This window comes from Oncorhynchus keta, chromosome 26 (genome assembly GCF_023373465.1).
Source record: "Oncorhynchus keta strain PuntledgeMale-10-30-2019 chromosome 26, Oket_V2, whole genome shotgun sequence".
Taxonomy (NCBI): domain Eukaryota; kingdom Metazoa; phylum Chordata; class Actinopteri; order Salmoniformes; family Salmonidae; genus Oncorhynchus; species Oncorhynchus keta.
In genome coordinates this window covers 42,573,616-42,595,513 of record NC_068446.1, presented here as the reverse complement: position 1 = coordinate 42,595,513, position 21,898 = coordinate 42,573,616, and the positions used below count along the sequence as shown (strand labels likewise).

General features: G+C 45.7%; 1 protein-coding gene and 3 long non-coding RNA genes across 11 annotated transcripts in view; 1 reads left to right on the top strand and 3 right to left on the bottom strand.

The window, feature by feature from the left end:
- The window catches only part of ano5a (anoctamin 5a), a 111,958-nt gene that overhangs the window by 33,861 nt on the left and 56,199 nt on the right, over positions 1–21,898 (top strand). The window contains exons 3-4 of one of the 3 annotated variants that reach the window (XM_052480947.1): positions 1,692–1,829; positions 5,788–5,829. The exons of 1 other annotated variant lie outside the window; for it this stretch is intronic. In XM_052480947.1, the coding sequence (XP_052336907.1) occupies positions 1,692–1,829; positions 5,788–5,829 (180 nt within the window). The remainder of the gene's footprint in view (positions 1–1,691; positions 1,830–5,787; positions 5,830–21,898) is intronic. One more of the 3 variants, XM_052480948.1, reaches the window with a different exon arrangement.
- On the bottom strand, positions 1,117–1,728 carry LOC127912131 (uncharacterized). Its single transcript, XR_008080948.1, has 3 exons — positions 1,586–1,728; positions 1,430–1,468; positions 1,117–1,195 (listed from the first exon to the last, which is right to left on the bottom strand). It is a non-coding gene; the product is annotated as an uncharacterized LOC127912131 (long non-coding RNA).
- Positions 11,968–13,616, bottom strand: LOC127912130 (uncharacterized). Of its 5 annotated transcripts, XR_008080944.1 has the most exons (4): positions 12,997–13,146; positions 12,724–12,879; positions 12,568–12,684; positions 11,968–12,528 (listed from the first exon to the last, which is right to left on the bottom strand). It is a non-coding gene; the product is annotated as an uncharacterized LOC127912130 (long non-coding RNA). The 5 variants fall into 5 exon arrangements; XR_008080947.1 differs by lacking the exon at positions 12,997–13,146 and adding an exon at positions 13,231–13,616 and having other exon boundaries at positions 11,968–12,411; positions 12,646–12,762; XR_008080943.1 differs by lacking the exon at positions 12,997–13,146 and adding an exon at positions 13,348–13,616 and having other exon boundaries at positions 12,646–12,762.
- On the bottom strand, positions 19,399–20,722 carry LOC127912129 (uncharacterized). Of its 2 annotated transcripts, none has more exons than XR_008080941.1 (3): positions 20,483–20,722; positions 20,281–20,380; positions 19,399–20,229 (listed from the first exon to the last, which is right to left on the bottom strand). It is a non-coding gene; the product is annotated as an uncharacterized LOC127912129 (long non-coding RNA). The 2 variants fall into 2 exon arrangements; XR_008080942.1 differs by having other exon boundaries at positions 20,281–20,329.

Here is a 21,898-nt window from a genome sequence, read left to right as displayed (position 1 = left end):
TCTGTAAGGCTGGGGGTCTGAGTATTCTTCAGATTGGTCTGTGAGGCTGGGGGTCTGAGTAGTCTTCAGATTGGTCTGTAAGGCTGGGGGTCTGAGTATTCTTCAGATTGGTCTGTAAGGCTGGGGGTCTGAGTATTCTTCAGATTGGTCTGTGAGGCTGGGGGTCTGAGTATTCTTCAGATTGGTCTGTGAGGCTGGGGGTCTGAGTATTCTTCAGATTGGTCTGTAAGGCTGGGGGTCTGAGTATTCTTCAGATTGGTCTGTAAGGCTGGGGGTCTGAGTATTCTTCAGATTGGTCTGTAAGGTTGGGGGTCTGAGTAGTCTTCAGATTGGTCTGTGAGGCTGGGGGTCTGAGTATTCTTCAGATTGGTCTGTAAGGCTGGGGGTCTGAGTAGTCTTCAGATTGGTCTGTAAGGCTGGGGGTCTGAGTATTCTTCAGATTGGTCTGTGAGGCTGGGGGTCTGAGTATTCTTCAGATTGGTCTGTAAGGCTGGGGGTCTGAGTATTCTTCAGATTGGTCTGTGAGGCTGGGGGTCTGAGTATTCTTCAGATTGGTCTGTGAGGCTGGGGGTCTGAGTAGTCTTCAGATTGGTCTGTGAGGCTGGGGGTCTGAGTATTCTTCAGATTGGTCTGTAAGGCTGGGGGTGTGAGTATTCTTCAGATTGGTCTGTGAGGCTGGGGGTCTGAGTATTCTTCTGATTCTTCAGATTGGTCTGTGAGGCTGGGGGTCTGAGTAGTCTTCAGATTGGTCTGTGAGGCTGGGGGTCTGAGTATTCTTCAGATTGGTCTGTAAGGCTGGGGGTGTGAGTAGTCTTCAGATTGGAGGTTTTCACAAATTACCCTATTACCCTCTATCGCTGCTGTCCAACCCATAGCACCTACACGATTGGCACTGCTGTAGATCTCAGAAGATTGGAATAAGCATTATGGCAACATTGTCTTTCCTTCTGATTGGCTTGAAATGTCATCATAATTATTACTTCCACCAATCCAAATCCTCTCAGGTCTACAGAGATGGCTAGTGAGTATAGGGGATAGGGGTTCATTTGGAATCCAGAATTCCTCTCACTTGACCTTTCTATCTCCTCCTCTCCTCCTCTCCTCCCTCCTATTTTAAGTCTCCCACTCCTTACATCAACCCTCCTGATCATGGCTCCTGTGATTCTCTGGGTCCTGGGGTCCAGGCTCATGGTACCTGTGATTCTCTGGGTCCTGGGGTCCAGGCTCATGGTACCTGTGATTCTCTGGGTCCTGGGGTCCAGGCTCATGGTACCTGTGATTCTCTGGGTCCTGGGGTCCAGGGTCATGGTTCCTGTGATTCTCTGGGTCCTGGGGTCCAGGGTCATGGTTCCTGTGATTCTCTGGGTCCTGGGGTCCAGGGTCGTGGTTCCTGTGATTCTCTGGGTCCTGGGGTCCAGGCTCATGGTACCTGTGATTCTCTGGGTCCTGGGGTCCAGGGTCATGGTACCTGTGATTCTCTGGGTCCTGGGGTCCAGGGTCGTGGTTCCTGTGATTCTCTGGGTCCTGGGGTCCAGGGTCGTGGTACCTGTGATTCTCTGGGTCCTGGGGTCCAGGGTCGTGGTACCTGTGATTCTCTGGGTCCTGGGGTCCAGGGTCGTGGTACCTGTGATTCTCTGGGTCCTGGGGTCCAGGGTCGTGGTACCTGTGATTCTCTGGATCCTGGGGTCCAGGGTCATGGTTCCTGTGATTCCCTCCGCTCGAGTTTGCCCTCCATCCACTCTCACCACTCAGGCTCTGACCACAGTGACAGCAGCCCTGAACGTGGACAGATCCTTAGACGTTTGTCCACCGTGACTGGGCTGACTGGGGTAAGAGGAAACAGAGAGACATTGCTTGTTGCATGCTCCTGTGTGTGTGTGTGTGTGCGTGCGTGTGTGTGTGTGTGTGTGTGTGTTTTTTTTCCCCCCATTGATAAAGTTTGTATTGTTTGTTTAGTGTCATTTTACAGTCTTTAGTCAAACCCTGCAGCTGTTGGTTAACTACCTAATCATCTCTGTGTTATGAGTGTGTATTGACACACTCCCTGCTTGCTTCTAATTGTTGTCTGTGTGTTTCTGGAGTGTCTAGTGTGGGTTCGCCATATATTGGGAGTTTGCAATAACATGGGCCTAAATGTAATAACCTCGCCATCTGTCAATGAACAGGATCTGGGTCGTACCCTTTTTGGGATAATAAATTATTCTACCAGTGTACTACGACTATGGGACTTGTCTGGTCCAGATGTCTGTCAGGAGTCAAGCACTAAGCATTGAGAAACTCTGAATAATTTAATTTAATTTGTATTATTTTTTTTAATTTTTTTTAACTTGGCAAGTCAGTTAAGAACAAATTCTTATTTACAATGACGGCCAAACCCAAACCCGGACGACGCTGGGCCAGGCGTGCGTCAACGTATGAGACTCCAAAATCACGGCCGGTTGTGATACAGCCTGGAATTGAACCAGGGTCTGTACTGAGATGCAGTGCCTTAGTCCGCTGCGCCACTCGGGAGCCCTAATGCTAAGTGCTTGTTTTACCTTGATCAGTCCTTTTATCCTCTCATGGCTTGTGTTGCTGCTTCTTACCCATCTATGTTTAGTTTCCGGACTTGGGGAGTATGGTGTTGACTGAACCAGAATCTGTGTTTACAGGCGACGTTTGAATACGCTGATCCTCCTTGAAGCTTGAAAAGCTGGTGAACGGCTGCTTCCTTAATGTCCAAATACGTTCGGTACTTAACAAAGAATGGCGTTTCGCTGAGCAACTATCTTCATTACTGCCGTCGCGGCCAATATGTAATTCTAAAAAAGGTCCCCCAAAAAAATGAATACCTTGTCTGGAATTTTGTGTTTTTATCATCTTTTTTATCATCTTGAGTATTGAAGCTGGTTGAGAGAACGCCCAATTTTTCCGTTTTTGATTTGTTAAAAAAGTTTGAAATATCCAATAAATGTCGTTCCACTTCATGATTGTGTCTCACTTGTTGTTGATTCTTCACAAAAAAATACAGTTTTATATCTTTATGTTTCAAGCCTGAAATGTGGCAAAAGGTCGCAAAGTTCAAGGGGGCCGAATACTTTCACAAGGCACTGTAGCTATTTGAAGAATCTCAAATATTTTTTTTGGTTACTACATGATTCCATATGTGTTATTTAATAGTTATGATGTCTTCACTATTAATCTACAATGTAGAAAATAGTAAAAAATAAAGAAAAACTCTTGAAAGAATAGGTGTTCTAAAACCTTTGCCCGGTAGTGTACACTAAATAAAGCCCATCCTAGAAATATACACTCAGTAAAAACGTACCCTATATTGTCGACTTAATCTACTAACAAAATATTATGACGTTCATGCACGGTTGTAAAAATCAATGACGTTTCCTGCCGCGGGATCAGCAGACCTGTGCATGTCAGTCATGAGAGATTTTACTGGAGGTGCAGAAGAGGCGAATCGTATTTGTACGATCTAAACCGCTGTGAAATATATTTTCAATAACTAAAAAAAAAAAGATTGTATTTTCAGCGGTTTGAAGCTGCTGTACAAAACAGAAAAGTAAAAGATGAAAAAAATCAACTTAATGGTGGTGTATAGAAATAGTGCACATAAAACATCTACTGCTTCATAAACTTGATGAGAATGACAGATCTATAACTCATATTTCTATGGGTACTTGGTCAGGTCACCCAAAAGTAACATTTTGCAGCTTTAAGCTTGAAAAGCTGGCGAATAGCAATTTGAATGGCTTCTTTCTGGGCTCGAAGGAGAATCACTATATTCAACGTCTCCTGTAAACACAGGTTCTGGTTCAAGTGTTGCGAGGTAGTCTGAGTTGTTGGCAGTATGTATGGGGTTGCCATGGTGTCTGAGTTGTTGACAGTATGTACTGGGGTTGCCATGGTGTCTGAGTTGTTGACAGTATGTATGGGGTTGCCATGGTGTCTGAGTTGTTGACAGTATGTATGGGGTTGCCATGGTGTCTGAGTTGTTGACAGTATGTATGGGGTTGCCATGGTGTCTGAGTTGTTGGCAGTATGTACTGGGGTTGCCATGGTGTCTGAGTTGTTGACAGTATGTATGGGGTTGCCATGGTGTCTGAGTTGTTGGCAGTATGTACTGGGGTTGCCATGGTGTCTGAGTTGTTGACAGTATGTATGGGGTTGCCATGGTGTCTGAGTTGTTGACAGTATGTATGGGGTTGCCATGGTGTCTGAGTTGTTGACAGTATGTATGGGGTTGCCATGGTGTCTGAGTTGTTGACAGTATGTATGGGGTTGCCATGGTGTCTGAGTTGTTGGCAGTATGTACTGGGGTTGCCATGGTGTCTGAGTTGTTGACAGTATGTATGGGGTTGCCATGGTGTCTGAGTTGTTGGCAGTATGTATGGGGTTGCCATGGTGTCTGAGTTGTTGGCAGTATGTACTGGGGTTGCCATGGTGTCTGAGTTGTTGGCAGTATGTATGGGGTTGCCATGGTGTCTGAGTTGTTGACAGTATGTATGGGGTTGCCATGGTGTCTGAGTTGTTGGCAGTATGTACTGGAGTTGCCATGGTGTCTGAGTTGTTGTCAGTATGTATGGGGTTGCCATGGTGTCTGAGTTGTTGACAGTATGTATGGGGTTGCCATGGTGTCTGAGTTGTTGACAGTATGTATGGGGTTGCCATGGTGTCTGAGTTGTTGGCAGTATGTATGGGGTTGCCATGGTGTCTGAGTTGTTGGCAGTATGTATGGGGTTGCCATGGTGTCTGAGTTGTTGACAGTATGTATAGGGTTGCCATGGTGTCTGAGTTGTTGGCAGTATGTATGGGGTTGCCATGGTGTCTGAGTTGTTGGCAGTATGTACTGGGGTTGCCATGGTGTCTGAGTTGTTGGCAGTATGTACTGGGGTTGCCGGGGGGTGTGTTATAGAGACATGTCAGTCCCAGTATTCATCTGGTACAGGATTGTGTTCAGTAGGCACACAATTAAACACATAGATACTATTTGAAATGCTAATTTCGGTTTGTCCTAATGAACACGACCCTGGTCTGTATGTTGTCTGTATGTTGTTAGTCCCTCAGCTACTGTACAGATGTAGGATCTTAATTAATTTCCTTCTAAAGTTTGTCATCTCCACTGACCTGATTTGCCCTGTTGCCGCAGGATTATTTTCCTGTTGTAAAAAACTGGATCAAATTAAGATCCTCCAACTTTACCTAGTCTCTCTCTCTCTCTCTCTCTCTCTCTCTCTCTCTCTCTCCCTCTCCCTCTCCCTCTCTGTCTCTCTGTCTCTCTGTCTCTCTCTCTCTCTCCCTCTCTCCCTCTCTCTCTATCTCTCTCTCTCTCTCTCTCTCTCTCTCTCTTCCCTCTCTCCCTCTCTCACTCCCCGTTTGGTTCCTCTCCCTCTCTCACTGCCCGGTTGGTTCCTCTCTCCCTCTCTCACTGCCCGTTTGGTTCCTCTCTCCCTCTCTCACTGCCCGTTTGGTTCCTCTCTCCCTCTCTCACTGCCCGTTTGGTTCCTCTCTCCCTCTCTCACTGCCCGTTTGGTTCCTCTCTCCCTCTCTCACTGCCCGGTTGGTTCCTCTCTCCCTCTCTCACTGCCCGGTTGGTTCCTCTCTCCCTCTCTCACTGCCCGGTTGGTTCCTCTCTCCCTCTCTCACTGCCCGGTTGGTTCCTCTCTCCCTCTCTCACTGCCCGTTTGGTTCCTCTCTCCCTCTCTCACTGCCCGGTTGGTTCCTCTCTCCCTCTCTCACTGCCCGGTTGGTTCCTCTCTCCCTCTCTCACTGCCCGGTTGGTTCCTTCCTCCACAGATGTGGAGAAAAAGGGCTCTGTTCCTGAAGCATCGCTCCAGGGTATGGCATGGTAAACCACGGGCTTGGTGTGATGTTACGTTATATACTGTATGGTAAACAGGCTTGGTGTGATGTTACGTTATATACTGTATGGTAAACAGGCTTGGTGTGATGTTACGTTATATACTGTATGGTAAACAGGCTTGGTGTGATGTTACGTTATATACTGTATGGTAAACAGGCTTGGTGTAATGTTACGTTATATACTGTATGGTAAACAGGCTTGGTGTGATGTTACGTTATATACTGTATGGTAAACAGGCTTGGTGTAATGTTACGTTATATACTGTATGGTAAACAGGCTTGGTGTAATGTTACGTTATATACTGTATGGTAAACAGGCTTGGTGTAATGTTACGTTATATACTGTATGGTAAACAGGCTTGGTGTGATGTTACGTTATATACTGTATGGTAAACAGGCTTGGTGTGATGTTACGTTATATACTGTATGGTAAACAGGCTTGGTGTAATGTTACGTTATATACTGTATGGTAAACAGGCTTGGTGTAATGTTACGTTATATACTGTATGGTAAACAGGCTTGGTGTAATGTTACGTTATATACTGTATGGTAAACAGGCTTGGTGTGATGTTACGTTATATACTGTATGGTAAACAGGCTTGGTGTAATGTTACGTTATATACTGTATGGTAAACAGGCTTGGTGTGATGTTACGTTATATACTGTATGGTAAACAGGCTTGGTGTAATGTTACGTTATATACTGTATGGTAAACAGGCTTGGTGTAATGTTACGTTATATACTGTATGGTAAACAGGCTTGGTGTGATGTTACGTTATATACTGTATGGTAAACAGGCTTGGTGTGATGTTACGTTATATACTGTATGGTAAACAGGCTTGGTGTGATGTTACGTTATATACTGTATGGTAAACAGGCTTGGTGTAATGTTACGTTATATACTGTATGGTAAACAGGCTTGGTGTAATGTTACGTTATATACTGTATGGTAAACAGGCTTGGTGTAATGTTACGTTATATACTGTATGGTAAACAGGCTTGGTGTGATGTTACGTTATATACTGTATGGTAAACAGGCTTGGTGTAATGTTACGTTATATACTGTATGGTAAACAGGCTTGGTGTAATGTTACATTATATACTGTATGGTAAACAGGCTTGGTGTAATGTTACGTTATATACTGTATGGTAAACAGGCTTGGTGTAATGTTACGTTATATACTGTATGGTAAACAGGCTTGGTGTAATGTTACGTTATATACTGTATGGTAAACAGGCTTGGTGTGATGTTACGTTATATACTGTATGGTAAACAGGCTTGGTGTGATGTTACGTTATATACTGTATGGTAAACAGGCTTGGTGTAATGTTACGTTATATACTGTATGGTAAACAGGCTTGGTGTAATGTTACGTTATATACTGTATGGTAAACAGGCTTGGTGTAATGTTACGTTATATACTGTATGGTAAACAGGCTTGGTGTAATGTTACGTTATATACTGTATGGTAAACAGGCTTGGTGTAATGTTACGTTATATACTGTATGGTAAACAGGCTTGGTGTAATGTTACGTTATATACTGTATGGTAAACAGGCTTGGTGTAATGTTACGTTATATACTGTATGGTAAACAGGCTTGGTGTAATGTTACGTTATATACTGTATGGTAAACAGGCTTGGTGTAATGTTACGTTATATACTGTATGGTAAACAGGCTTGGTGTGATGTTACGTTATATACTGTATGGTAAACAGGCTTGGTGTAATGTTACGTTATATACTGTATGGTAAACAGGCTTGGTGTAATGTTACGTTATATACTGTATGGTAAACAGGCTTGGTGTGATGTTACGTTATATACTGTATGGTAAACAGGCTTGGTGTGATGTTACGTTATATACTGTATGGTAAACAGGCTTGGTGTAATGTTACGTTATATACTGTATGGTAAACAGGCTTGGTGTAATGTTACGTTATATACTGTATGGTAAACAGGCTTGGTGTAATGTTACGCTTTATATACTGTATGGTAAACAGGCTTGGTGTGATGTTACGTTATATACTGTATGGTAAACAGGCTTGGTGTAATGTTACGTTATATACTGTATGGTAAACAGGCTTGGTGTGATGTTACGTTATATACTGTATGGTAAACAGGCTTGGTGTGATGTTACGTTTATACTGTATGGTAAACAGGCTTGGTGTAATGTTACGTTATATACTGTATGGTAAACAGGCTTGGTGTAATGTTACGTTATATACTGTATGGTAAACAGGCTTGGTGTAATGTTACGTTATATACTGTATGGTAAACAGGCTTGGTGTGATGTTACGTTATATACTGTATGGTAAACAGGCTTGGTGTGATGTTACGTTATATACTGTATGGTAAACAGGCTTGGTGTAATGTTACGTTATATACTGTATGGTAAACAGGCTTGGTGTAATGTTACGTTATGTGCTTTAATACTGTATGGTAAACAGGCTTGGTGTAATGTTACGTTATATACTGTATGGTAAACAGGCTTGGTGTGATGTTACGTTATATACTGTATGGTAAACAGGCTTGGTGTGATGTTACGTTATATACTGTATGGTAAACAGGCTTGGTGTAATGTTACGTTATATACTGTATGGTAAACAGGCTTGGTGTGATGTTACGTTATATACTGTATGGTAAACAGGCTTGGTGTAATGTTACATTATATACTGTATGGTAAACAGGCTTGGTGTGATGTTACGTTATATACTGTATGGTAAACAGGCTTGGTGTAATGTTACGTTATATACTGTATGGTAAACAGGCTTGGTGTAATGTTACGTTATATACTGTATGGTAAACAGGCTTGGTGTAATGGTACGTTATATACTGTATGGTAAACAGGCTTGGTGTGACACTATACCGTGCGGCAGTGTTTCTTCACCCTGGTCCTGGTAACCCGAAGAGGGTGGACATTGTAGTTTTTGCCCTCGTATTAACACACCTGATTCCACTAATGACGATGAGTTGATTATTTGAATGGCGTGTGTGTGCGTGCTAGGGAAAACACTCAAGCCCCTTTGGGTCCTCACGACCAGGGTTGTAAGCATGTCCTGTGTAATATAATGTTTGTGTCATCATCATTGCAAATCAACTGCATTATACTTTTTCAAAAATGTAAAAACACTTCAACTTCAACCAGTAAAACGGCTGTTTGGCTAGCTTTTGCTACAGTCTATATCAATGAGCGTTAGCATTCTAGCTAACTGCTGCTGCATCCAAAATAGGTATTTTGCAAAGATCACAACCAAATATAATCTTAGCGACTGTCCGAGCAAGAATCAAAACATAAGACACAACATAAAGACATAAACACAAAACATAACATAAGTTATGAGGAACCAAAAAAAAGTGATTTTGTTTAGAAGTAATAACATAACTCTCAGGCTGTTGAATGTGTGCAGATTTATGATGACTTTCTTACTCGTCTTACTGGGTTGTGCCTGGCAATGTTCCCTCTCATGTTTTCGTCACTGACAACGTCCGGCGGGTTTACTGTCAACACTGATGATGTACCTGCTTTAAGTTACAGTTTTACTGTCAACACTGAGGCTGTAGCTGCTTTAGGTTACAGTTTTACTGTCAACACTGAGGCTGTAGCTGCTTTAAGTTACAGTTTTACTGTCAACACTGAGGCTGTAGCTGCTTTAAGTTACAGTTTTACTGTCAACACTGAGGCTGTACCTGCTTTAAGTTACAGTTTTACTGTCAACACTGAGGCTGTAGCTGCTTTAGGTTACAGTTTTACTGTCAACACTGAGGCTGTAGCTGATTTAGGTTACAGTTTTACTGTCAACACTGAGGCTGTACCTGCTTTAAGTTACAGTTTTACTGTCAACACTGAGGCTGTAGCTGCTTTAGGTTACAGTTTTACTGTCAACACTGAGGCTGTAGCTGCTTTAGGTTACAGTTTTACTGTCAACACTGAGGCTGTACCTGCTTTAAGTTACAGTTTTACTGTCAACACTGAGGCTGTAGCTGCTTTAAGTTACAGTTTTACTGTCAACACTGAGGCTGTAGCTGCTTTAGGTTACAGTTTTACTGTCAACACTGAGGCTGTAGCTGATTTAGGTTACAGTTTTACTGTCAACACTGAGGCTGTACCTGCTTTAAGTTACAGTTTTACTGTCAACACTGAGGCTGTAGCTGCTTTAGGTTACAGTTTTACTGTCAACACTGAGGCTGTAGCTGCTTTAGGTTACAGTTTTACTGTCAACACTGAGGCTGTACCTGCTTTAAGTTACAGTTTTACTGTCAACACTGAGGCTGTAGCTGCTTTAAGTTACAGTTTTACTGTGAACACTGAGGCTGTACCTGCTTTAAGTTACAGTTTTACTGTCAACACTGAGGCTGTACCTGCTTTAAGTTACAGTTTTACTGTCAACACTGAGGCTGTACGTGCTTTAGGTTACAGTTTTACTGTCAACACTGAGGCTGTAGCTGCTTTAAGTTACAGTTTTACTGTCAACACTGAGGCTGTAGCTGCTTTAGGTTACAGTTTTACTGTCAACACTGAGGCTGTACCTGCTTTAAGTTACAGTTTTACTGTGAACACTGAGGCTGTAGCTGCTTTAAGTTACAGTTTTACTGTCAACACTGAGGCTGTAGCTGCTTTAAGTTACAGTTTTACTGTCAACACTGAGGCTGTAGCTGCTTTAAGTTACAGTTTTACTGTCAACACTGAGGCTGTAGCTGCTTTAGGTTACAGTTTTACTGTCAACACTGAGGCTGTAGCTGCTTTAAGTTACAGTTTTACTGTCAACACTGAGGCTCTACCTGCTTTAAGTTACAGTTTTACTGTGAACACTGAGGCTGTACCTGCTTTAAGTTACAGTTTTACTGTCAACACTGAGGCTGTAGCTGCTTTAAGTTACAGTTTTACTGTCAACACTGAGGCTGTACCTGCTTTAAGTTACAGTTTTACTGTCAACACTGAGGCTGTAGCTGCTTTAAGTTACAGTTTTACTGTCAACACTGAGGCTGTAGCTGCTTTAAGTTACAGTTTTACTGTCAACACTGAGGCTGTAGCTGCTTTAGGTTACAGTTTTACTGTCAACACTGAGGCTGTACCTGCTTTAAGTTACAGTTTTACTGTGAACACTGAGGCTGTAGCTGCTTTAAGTTACAGTTTTACTGTCAACACTGAGGCTGTACCTGCTTTAGGTTACAGTTTTACTGTCAACACTGAGGCTGTAGCTGCTTTAAGTTACAGTTTTACTGTCAACACTGAGGCTGTACCTGCTTTAAGTTACAGTTTTACTGTCAACACTGAGGCTGTAGCTGCTTTAAGTTACAGTTTTACTGTCAACACTGAGGCTGTACCTGCTTTAAGTTACAGTTTTACTGTCAACACTGAGGCTGTAGGTGCTTTAAGTTACAGGTTTAACAGTGGCCAAGAAGGCTACAGTGGCTATTTGTTCATAATATAGGCCTACCAGAGTGGTCTACCATCAAAAACAATGGAGATAATGCACCCTAACCCCTTCCCCTCGGCCCTAACCCTTCCCCTCGGCCCTAACCCTTCCTCTCGGCCCTAACCCCTTCCCCTCGGCCCTAAATCTTCCCCTCGGCCCTAACCCCTTCCCCTCGGCCCTAACCCTTCCCTCGGCCCTAACCCTTCCACTCGGCCCTAACCCTCCCCCTCGGCCCTAACCCCTTCTCCTCGGCCCTAACCCTTCCCCTCGGCCGTAACCTCGCCCTAACCCCTTCCCCTCGGCCCTAACCCTTCCCCACGGCCCTAACCCTTCCCCTCAGCCCTAACCCTTCCTCTCGGCCCTAACCCTTCCCCTCTGCCCTAACCCTTCCTCGGCCCTAACCCTTCCCCTCAGCCCTAACCCTTCCCCTCGGCCCTAACCTGTCCCCTCGGCCCTAACCTGTCCCCTCGGCCCTAACCTGTCCCCTCGGCCCTAACCTGTCCCCTCGGCCCTAACCCTTCCCCTCGGCCCTAACCCTTCCCCTCGGCCCTAACCCTTCCCCTCGGCCCTAACCCTTCCTCTCGGCCCTAACCCTTCCCCTCGGTCCTAACCCATCCCCTCGGCCCTAACCCGTCCCCTCGGCCCTAACCTGTCCCCTCGGCCCTAACCTGTCCCCTCGGCCCTAACCTGTCCCCTAGGCCCTAACCTGTCCCCTCGACCCGAGCCCTTCCACGTCCCCAGAACTGAAGTGTCTGGGTGGAGCTTCTACCATGTTGATTCCCACCTTAGAGATAAGATAAATAAGATAGATAGATGTAGATAAGCTGAAGGGTTAAGTTAAGCTTAAAGACCAAAGGACAAGTGAATATAAGGAGTAGATTGTTGTTGTTTTTCACAAACTGATGGTTTGTTGACAATCCTCTGGCTTCTCCTGTAAATGAAATGACACATGAACCAGTCAAATACAGTAATATGTGTCTGGTGTTATCTTTCCCCCTGGCGAACAGGTGTCCAGTGTTCTCCACCTGCCTGCTGTCTGTACGTTGTTCTCCAGTGTTCTCCACCTGCCTGCTGTCTGTACGTTGTTCTCCAGTGTTCTCCACCTGCCTGCTGTCTGTACGTTGTTCTCCAGTGTTCTCCACCTGCCTGCTGTCTGTACGTTGTTCTCCAGTGTTATCCACCTGCCTGCTGTCTGTACGTTGTTCTCCAGTGTTCTCCACCTGCCTGCTGTCTGTACGTTGTTCTCCAGTGTTCTCCACCTGCCTGCTGTCTGTACGTTGTTCTCCAGTGTTATCCACCTGCCTGCTGTCTGTACGTTGTTCTCCAGTGTTCTCCACCTGCCTGCTGTCTGTACGTTGTTCTCCAGTGTTATCCACCTGCCTGCTGTCTGTACGTTGTTCTCCAGTGTTCTCCACCTGCCTGCTGTCTGTACGTTGTTCTCCAGTGTTATCCACCTGCCTGCTGTCTGTACGTTGTTCTCCAGTGTTCTCCACCTACCTGCTGTCTGTACGTTGTTCTCCAGTGTTATCCACCTGCCTGCTGTCTGTACGTTGTTCTCCAGTGTTATCCACCTGCCTGCTGTCTGTACGTTGTTCTCCAGTGTTATCCACCTGCCTGCTGTCTGTACGTTGTTCTCCAGTGTTCTCCACCTGCCTGCTGTCTGTACGTTGTTCTCCAGTGTTATCCACCTGCCTGCTGTCTGTACGTTGTTCTCCAGTGTTCTCCACCTGCCTGCTGTCTGTACGTTGTTCTCCAGTGTTATCCACCTGCCTGCTGTCTGTACGTTGTTCTCCAGTGTTATCCACCTGCCTGCTGTCTGTACGTTGTTCTCCAGTGTTATCCACGTGCCTGCTGTCTGTACGTTGTTCTCCAGTGTTCTCCACCTGCCTGCTGTCTGTACGTTGTTCTCCAGTGTTATCCACGTGCCTGCTGTCTGTACGTTGTTCTCCAGTGTTATCCACCTGCCTGCTGTCTGTACGTTGTTCTCCAGTGTTCTCCACCTGCCTGCTGTCTGTACGTTGTTCTCCAGTGTTCTCCACCTGCCTGCTGTCTGTACGTTGTTCTCCAGTGTTATCCACCTGCCTGCTGTCTGTACGTTGTTCTCCAGTGTTCTCCACCTGCCTGCTGTCTGTACGTTGTTCTCCAGTGTTCTCCACCTGCCTGCTGTCTGTACGTTGTTCTCCAGTGTTATCCACCTGCCTGCTGTCTGTACGTTGTTCTCCAGTGTTATTTTCAGGTCTTAAGGTTGTTTGTATTGTGTAAAATAGTATCAGTTGCAGACTCCTTGAATAGCTTATTGTTAGACAGAGATATGTGCACACTGCCCACAGAATAGCCGACCACTGTGACTGACCCAAACTTAAGGAAAGCTTTGACCTCGTACAGACTCAGTGAGCATAGAATTGCTATTGAGAAAGGACATGGCTCTCAAGAGAAGACAGGCTATGTGCACACTTCCCACAAAATGAGGTGGAAACTGAGATGCACTTCCTAACCTCCTGCCAAATGTATGACCATATTAGAGACACATATTTCCCTCAGATTACACAGACACACAAAGAATTCAAAAACAAACCAGATTTTGATGAACTCCCATATCTACTGGGTGAAATACCACAGTGTGACATCACAGCAGCAAGATGTGTGACCTGTTGCCACAAGAAAAGGTCAACCAGTGAAGAACAAACACCATTGTAAATGTAACCCATTTTTAAGTTAATTTTCCCTTTTGTTGACATGGGAAACATATGCAAGTGAAATCGATAATAAACTCTCTCTCTCTCTCTCTCTCTCTCTCTCTCTCTCTCTCTCTCTCTCTCCTGTTCTGGCTCTGTATCTCTGCTGCTCTCTCTGTGCCCCCTCTCTCTCCCTCCCTCCTCTCTCTCCTCCTCTCTCTCTCTCTCCTTCCTCCTCTGGATGTCTGAGTGAGTGTGGGCTTATCCCAGGATGTGACTGGACTGGTGAGGTCTAAAGGAGAGGGGTAGTAAATTAGTGGGTTAGGGGCTCGTTGTCCTCTGCACCCAGAAGAAAGCACTCTGGCTGTGTCCAGCTGCCTTTCAGCTGATGCAGACATCCCTGGAATTCACAGCTGATGCAGACTAGTGGAATTCACAGCTGATGCAGACCCTTTCACAGTTGATGCTCTGAATTCACAGCTGATGCCTCTAGTGGAATTCACAGCTCAGACATAGTGGAATTCACAGCTGATGCCGACTAGTGGAATTCTCAGCTGATGCAGACTGGAGCTGATGAGGTAGTGGAATTCACAGCTGATGCAGACATAGTGGTCACAGTTGAAACATAGTGGGTTAGCTGATGGACTAGTGGAATTCCAGCTGATGCACCCATAGTGGAATTCAGCAGCTGATGGCATAGTGGAAACAGCTGATGCAGACATAGTGGAATTCACAGCTGATGCAGACATAGTGGAATTCACAGCTGATGCAGACATAGTGGAATTCACAGCTGATGCCGACATAGTGGAATTCACAGCTGATGCAGACATAGTGGAATTCACAGCTGATGCAGACATAGTGGAATTCACAGCTGATGCAGACATAGTGGAATTCACAGCTGATGCAGACATAGTGGAATTCACAGCTGATGCAGACATAGTGGAATTCACAGCTGATGCAGACATAGTGGAATTCACAGCTGATGCAGACATATTGGAATTCACAGCTGATGCAGACATATTGGAATTCACAGCTGATGCAGACATATTGGAATTCACAGCTGATGCAGACATAGTGGAATTCACAGCTGATGCAGACATATTGGAATTCACAGCTGATGCAGACATAGTGGAAGTCACAGCCGATGGCTCTCAAGAGAAGACAGGCTATGTGCTCACTGCCCACAAAATGAGGTGGAAACTGAGCTGCACTTCCTAACCTCCTGCAAAAGCCGAGGAGGTAAAGTGCTCTTCTTCTTCTCCTCTCCTCCCCCTCTTACTGTAGCTACGGTAACATTCAATCAATGTGTTTGTGAGAGGTAGAGGGTGTGGAGACTGGGAGATGGGGGACTGGGTACTGGGGGAACTGGGGGACTGGAAGACTGGGGGGACGAGGTATTGGGGGACTGGATGACTGGACTGGAAGACTGGGGGACTGGAAGAATGAGGGACGGGGGACTGGGAGACTGGGGACTGGAAGACTGAGGGACGGGGGACTGGGAGACTGGGGACTGGAAGACTGAGGGACTGGGGACTGGGGGACTGGAAGACTGACGGACGGGGGACTGGGAGACTGGGGACTGGAAGACTGAGGGACTGGGGACTGGGGGACTGGGGACTGGAGACTGGGGACTGGGAGACTGGGGACTGGGAGACTGGGGACTGGAAGACTGAGGGACGGGGGACTGGGAGACTGGGGACTGGGAGACTGGGGACTGGGAGACTGGGGACTGGGAGACTGGGGACTGGGAGACTGGGGACTGGAAGACTGAGGGACGGGGGACTGGGAGACTGGGGACTGGAAGACTGAGGGACGGGGGACTGGGAGACTGGGAGACGGGGGACTGGAAGACTGAGGGACGGGGGACTGGGAGACGGGAGACTGGGGACTGGGAGACTGAGGGACGGGGGACTGGGAGACGGGGGACTACCTGGCCCAGTGGTTGTTGTTGTGCTACTGTAGATCTATGAGCAGTGAGGATTGTCCTGTCCAGAGGGCTAGCTACTGTAAATCTATGAGCAGTGAGGATTGTCCTGTCCAGAGGGCTAGCTACTGTAAATCTATGAGCAGTGAGGATTGTCCTGTCCAGAGGGCTGCTACTGTAAGGAGCAGACAAGGAGGACTCTTGTGTGAGTGAGGAGTACTAGAGGATGTTTTCACCATGTGTTGACTGGGACTAGTAGGTTTATGGCTCTATGAGGAGGATGCTATTCATATCTATTGGGACAGGGCAGAATCACTGTGTTTGTGAGGGTAGACTAAAGAGGATGCCTATGTTCAGTGTGTTTATGTCCCGTGTGTCTGTGTTCAGTGTGTTTATGTCCAGTGTGTCTGTGTCCATTGTGTCTGTGTCCAGTGTGTCTGTGCCCAGTGTGTCTGTGCCCAGTGTGTCTGTGTTCAGTGTGTCTGTGTCCAGTGTGTCTGTGTCCAGTGTGTCTGTGTTCAGTGTGTTTATGTCCAGTGTGTTTGTGTCCAGTGTGTTTGTGTCCAGTGTGTTTATGTCCAGTGTGTTTATGTCCAGTGTGTTTATGTCCAGTGTGTCTGTGTTCAGTGTGTTTATGTCCAGTGTGTCTGTGTCCAGTGTGTTTGTGTCCAGTGTGTTTATGTCCAGTGTGTTTGTGTCCAGTGTGTCTGTGTCCAGTGTGTTTATGTCCAGTGTGTCTGTGTCCAGTATGTTTATGTCCAGTGTGTCTGTGTCCAGTGTGTTTATGTCCAGTGTGTTTGTGTCCAGTGTGTTTATGTCCAGTGTGTTTATGTCCAGTGTGTTTATGTCCAGTGTGTTTATGTCCAGTGTGTTTGTGTCCAGTGTGTCTGTGTCCAGTGTGTCTGTGTCCAGTGTGTTTGTGTCCAGTGTGTTTATGTCCAGTGTGTCTGTGTCCAGTGTGTTTATGTCCAGTGTGTCTGTGTCCAGTGTGTCTGTGTCCAGTGTGTCTGTGTCCAGTGTGTCTGTGTCCAGTGTGTCTGTGTCCAGTGTGTCTGTGTCCAGTGTGTTTGTGTCCAGTGTGTCTGTGTCCAGTGTGTTTATGTCCAGTGTGTCTGTGTCCAGTGTGTCTGTGTCCAGTGTGTTTATGTCCAGTGTGTTTATGTCCAGTGTGTTTATGTCCAGTGTGTCTGTGTCCAGTGTGTTTGTGTCCAGTGTGTTTATGTCCAGTGTGTCTGTGTCCAGTGTGTCTGTGTCCAGTGTGTTTATGTCCAGTGTGTCTGTGTCCAGTGTGTTTGTGTCCAGTGTGTTTATGTCCAGTGTGTTTGTGTCCAGTGTGTCTGTGTCCAGTGTGTTTATGTCCAGTGTGTTTATGTCCAGTGTGTTTATGTCCAGTGTGTTTATGTCCAGTGTGTTTATGTCCAGTGTGTTTATGTCCAGTGTGTCTGTGTCCAGTGTGTTTATGTCCAGTGTGTTTATGTCCAGTGTGTTTATGTCCAGTGTGTTTATGTCCAGTGTGTTTGTGTCCAGTGTGTTTATGTCCAGTGTGTCTGTGTCCAGTGTGTTTATGTCCAGTGTGTTTATGTCCAGTGTGTTTGTGTCCAGTGTGTTTGTGTCCAGTGTGTCTGTGTCCAGTGTGTTTATGTCCAGTGTGTTTATGTCCAGTGTGTTTGTGTCCAGTGTGTCTGTGTCCAGTGTGTCTGTGTCCAGTGTGTTTGTGTCCAGTGTGTTTGTGTCCAGTGTGTCTGTGTCCAGTGTGTTTGTGTCCAGTGTGTTTGTGTCCAGTGTGTTTGTGTCCAGTGTGTTTGTGTCCAGTGTGTTTGTGTCCAGTGTGTTTGTGTCCAGTGTGTTTGTGTCCAGTGTGTTTGTGTCCAGTGTGTTTGTGTCCAGTGTGTTTGTGTCCAGTGTGTTTGTGTCCAGTGTGTTTGTGTCCAGTGTGTTTGTGTCCAGTGTGTTTGTGTCCAGTGTGTTTGTGTCCAGTGTGTTTGTGTCCAGTGTGTCTGTGTCCAGTGTGTTTGTGTCCAGTGTGTTTGTGTCAGTGTGTTTATGTCCAGTGTGTTTGTGTCCAGTGTGTCTGTGTCCAGTGTGTTTATGTCCAGTGTGTCTGTGTCCAGTGTGTTTATGTCCAGTGTGTTTATGTCCAGTGTGTTTATGTCCAGTGTGTTTGTGTCCAGTGTGTCTGTGTCCAGTGTGTTTGTGTCCAGTGTGTCTGTGTCCAGTGTGTTTGTGTCCAGTGTGTTTGTGTCCAGTGTGTTTGTGTCCAGTGTGTTTGTGTCCAGTGTGTCTGTGTCCAGTGTGTCTGTGTCCAGTGTGTCTGTGTCCAGTGTGTTTGTGTCCAGTGTGTTTGTGTCCAGTGTGTTTGTGTCCAGTGTGTCTGTGTCCAGTGTGTTTGTGTCCAGTGTGTTTGTGTCCAGTGTGTTTGTGTCCAGTGTGTTTGTGTCCAGTGTGTTTGTGTCCAGTGTGTCTGTGTCCAGTGTGTCTGTGTCCAGTGTGTTTGTGTCCAGTGTGTTTATGTCCAGTGTGTCTGTGTCCAGTGTGTTTGTGTCCAGTGTGTTTGTGTCCAGTGTGTTTGTGTCCAGTGTGTTTGTGTCCAGTGTGTTTGTGTCCAGTGTGTTTGTGTCCAGTGTGTTTGTGTCCAGTGTGTTTATGTCCAGTGTGTCTGTGTCCAGTGTGTCTGTGTCCAGTGTGTCTGTGTCCAGTGTGTCTGTGTCCAGTGTGTCTGTGTCCAGTGTGTTTATGTCCAGTGTGTTTATGTCCAGTGTGTCTGTGTCCAGTGTGTCTGTGTCCAGTGTGTTTATGTCCAGTGTGTTTATGTCCAGTGTGTTTGTGTCCAGTGTGTTTATGTCCAGTGTGTTTATGTCCAGTGTGTTTCCAGTGTGTTTGTGTCCAGTGTGTCTGTGTCCAGTGTGTCTGTGTCCAGTGTGTCTGTGTCCAGTGTGTTTATGTCCAGTGTGTTTATGTCCAGTGTGTGTCCAGTGTGTTTGTGTCCAGTGTGTTTGTGTCCAGTGTGTTTGTGTCCAGTGTGTCTGTGTCCAGTGTGTCTGTGTCCAGTGTGTTTGTGTCCAGTGTGTTTGTGTCCAGTGTGTCTGTGTCCAGTGTGTTTATGTCCAGTGTGTTTGTGTCCAGTGTGTCTGTGTCCAGTGTGTCTGTGTCCAGTGTGTTTGTGTCCACTATGTTGGCTGGGCGTCTGTGTCCAGTGTGTTGGCTGGGCGTCTGTGTCCAGTGTGTCTGTGTCCAGTGTGTTGGCTGGGCGTCTGTGTCCAGTGTGTTTGTTGTGCCAATTCTATTAGCATGTGATCCAGACTGTAGCTGTGTTAGTACGGCCAACTCTAGCATTATGTGGTTCAGTTGCTAAGTTATTTATAGGTTCATGTGAACAGATGTGCCAGCAATGACAGGGAACAGGTCTCCTCTTTCTCAATAGGGCACTCCTTCCTGTGTGTGAGTCAGAGCAGGCTATTTCTTTCCCTGCAGGCTGTAGCCTACCGCTGCCCAGGCTGCAGTGCTTGGGCAACATGGCTGGCATCTCCTCTTTGTGATCATTCAGTTACCCAAAGGCAGAGTTTCAAAAAAGGTGCTCTAAATAAGAAAATACAATGGAAGTACGTTTAGAGTTCAAAGGTCGAGACCATATTAGCCTGAACCTAGATCTTATTGCAGTCTATCTGGCAAGACAGCACAAATCAAATCAAATCAAATGTATTTATATAGCCCTTCGTACATCAGCTGATATCTCAAAGTGCTGTACAGAAACCCAGCCTAAAACCCCAAACAGCAAGCAATGCAGGTGTAGAAGCACAGATCTGAGATCAGGCTGGATGCAGCGGGATATCAGCGGAGGCTGGTGGGCGGAGGTACAGGAGGACAGGCTCATTGTAATGGCTGGAAGGGTATACTAAGGCAATGTGAAAATTCTATAGCAATATAGAGTGTGAAAGTGGCAGTGCGTTTAATAGACAACTAATAGACACTGCAGTAAATAAAACCTAATCAAAATATCTGTCTTGTCCAAGACCGAGGGGGAAACCAAACTCATTCTGATTGGCTGGGCCTGGCTCCCCAGTGGATGGGCCTGGCTGCCAAGTCGGTGGGCCTATGCCCTCCAAGGCCCACCCATGGCTGAAACCCTACCTAGTCGTGTGAAATCCCGTAGCTTAGGGCCTAATGAATTGTATTTAATCGACTGATTTCCTTATATGTACTGTTGCATGTTGTGTTTATATACTTTTCCCAGTATATAAACAAGCCATTTGCCACACAGACCTTCCATCATTCACTGAACTGGACTGTGTGTTTACAGGAAGTAGACCCTGACCTCATTCACTTTGAACTGGACTGTGTGTTTACAGGAAGTAGACCCTGACCTCATTCACTTTGAACTGGACTGTGTGTGTTTACAGGAAGTAGTCCCTGACCTCATTCACTTTGAACTGGACTGTGTGTTTACAGGAAGTAGACCCTGACCTCATTCACTTTGAACTGGACTGTGTGTGTTTACAGGAAGTAGACCCTGACCTCATTCACTTTGAACTAGACTGTGTGTGTTTACAGGAAGTAGACCCTGACCTCATTCACTTTGAACTGGACTGTGTGTGTTTACAGGAAGTAGTCCCTGACCTCATTCACTTTGAACTGGACTGTGTGTTTACAGGAAGTAGACCCTGACCTCATTCACTTTGAACTGGACTGTGTGTTTACAGGAAGTAGACCCTGACCTCATTCACTTTGAACTGGACTGTGTGTTTACAGGAAGTAGACCCTGACCTCATTCACTTTGAACTGGACTGTGTGTTTACAGGAAGTAGACCCTGACCTCATTCACTTTGAACTGGACTGTGTGTTTACAGGAAGTAGTCCCTGACCGGAAAGACAGGAAACAATCACCCACGAAATACCCAAAGAATATGGCTGCTATCTAAATATGGTTCCCAATCAGAGACAACGATAAACACCTGTCCCTGATTGAGAACCACATGTTACTGAGAGCAGGCAACCATAGACTTAGCTAGAATACTACACTGAACACAACCCCATCAATCTACAAAACCCCTAGACAAGACAACACATAATCACCCATGTCACACCCTGGTCTAACCACAATAAGATATATGAGATATGCTAAATCAAAATACTAACCAAATGACACCTGCATCTCTAACTGTGTATGACCAAATAAAGAAAAACGATATAAGGAGGGCGTGGGAGAAAGAATCAAGAGATATGCTAAACCAAAATATTAACCAAATGACACCTGCATCTCTAACTGTGTATGACCAACGAAAAACGATATGAGGGGAGAAAGTCAATCACTCACACACACGTGAGATCCTCCTAGCTAGCTATCTACCTGACGTTAGCCTACGTGTTTTTATCTTTCTGCATAAATAGATACGCTAGCCTATTGGCGACGTTATGACTGAGTTGTGATCATTACCCTTGCTAGTTTGATTGTAATAACATTCTCAGCCTTACTTTCATTCATCTGATTTTGTCCAAAAGATTGAGTCATTAATAAAACTGAAACAGTACATCCCAAATGCAGGCAGCAAACAATGTACCAGCTGGGATTGAAATTATTTATTTATTTTTAACCTTTCTTTAACTAGGCAAGCCAGTTAAGAACAAACTCTTATTTACAATGACGTCCTTCCGGGGAACAGTGGGTTAACTGCCTTGTTCAGGGGAACAGTGGGTTAACTGCCTTGTTCAGGGGAACAGTGGGTTAACTGCCTTGTTCAGGGGAACAGTGGGTTAACTGCCTTGTTCAGGGGAACAGTGGGTTAACTGCCTTGTTCAGGGGAACAGTGGGTTAACTGCCTTGTTCAGGGGACAGTGGGTTAACTGCCTTGTTCAGGGGAACAGTGGGTTAACTGCCTTGTTCAGGGGAACAGTAGGTTAACTGCCTTGTTCAGGGGCAGAACGACAGCTTTTTACCTTGTCAGCTCGGGGATTCGATCCGGCAACCTTTTGGTTACTGGCCCAATTTGCAACCTAATAGTAATATGTTTTGGGACCACCAAGAAATGTATTGGT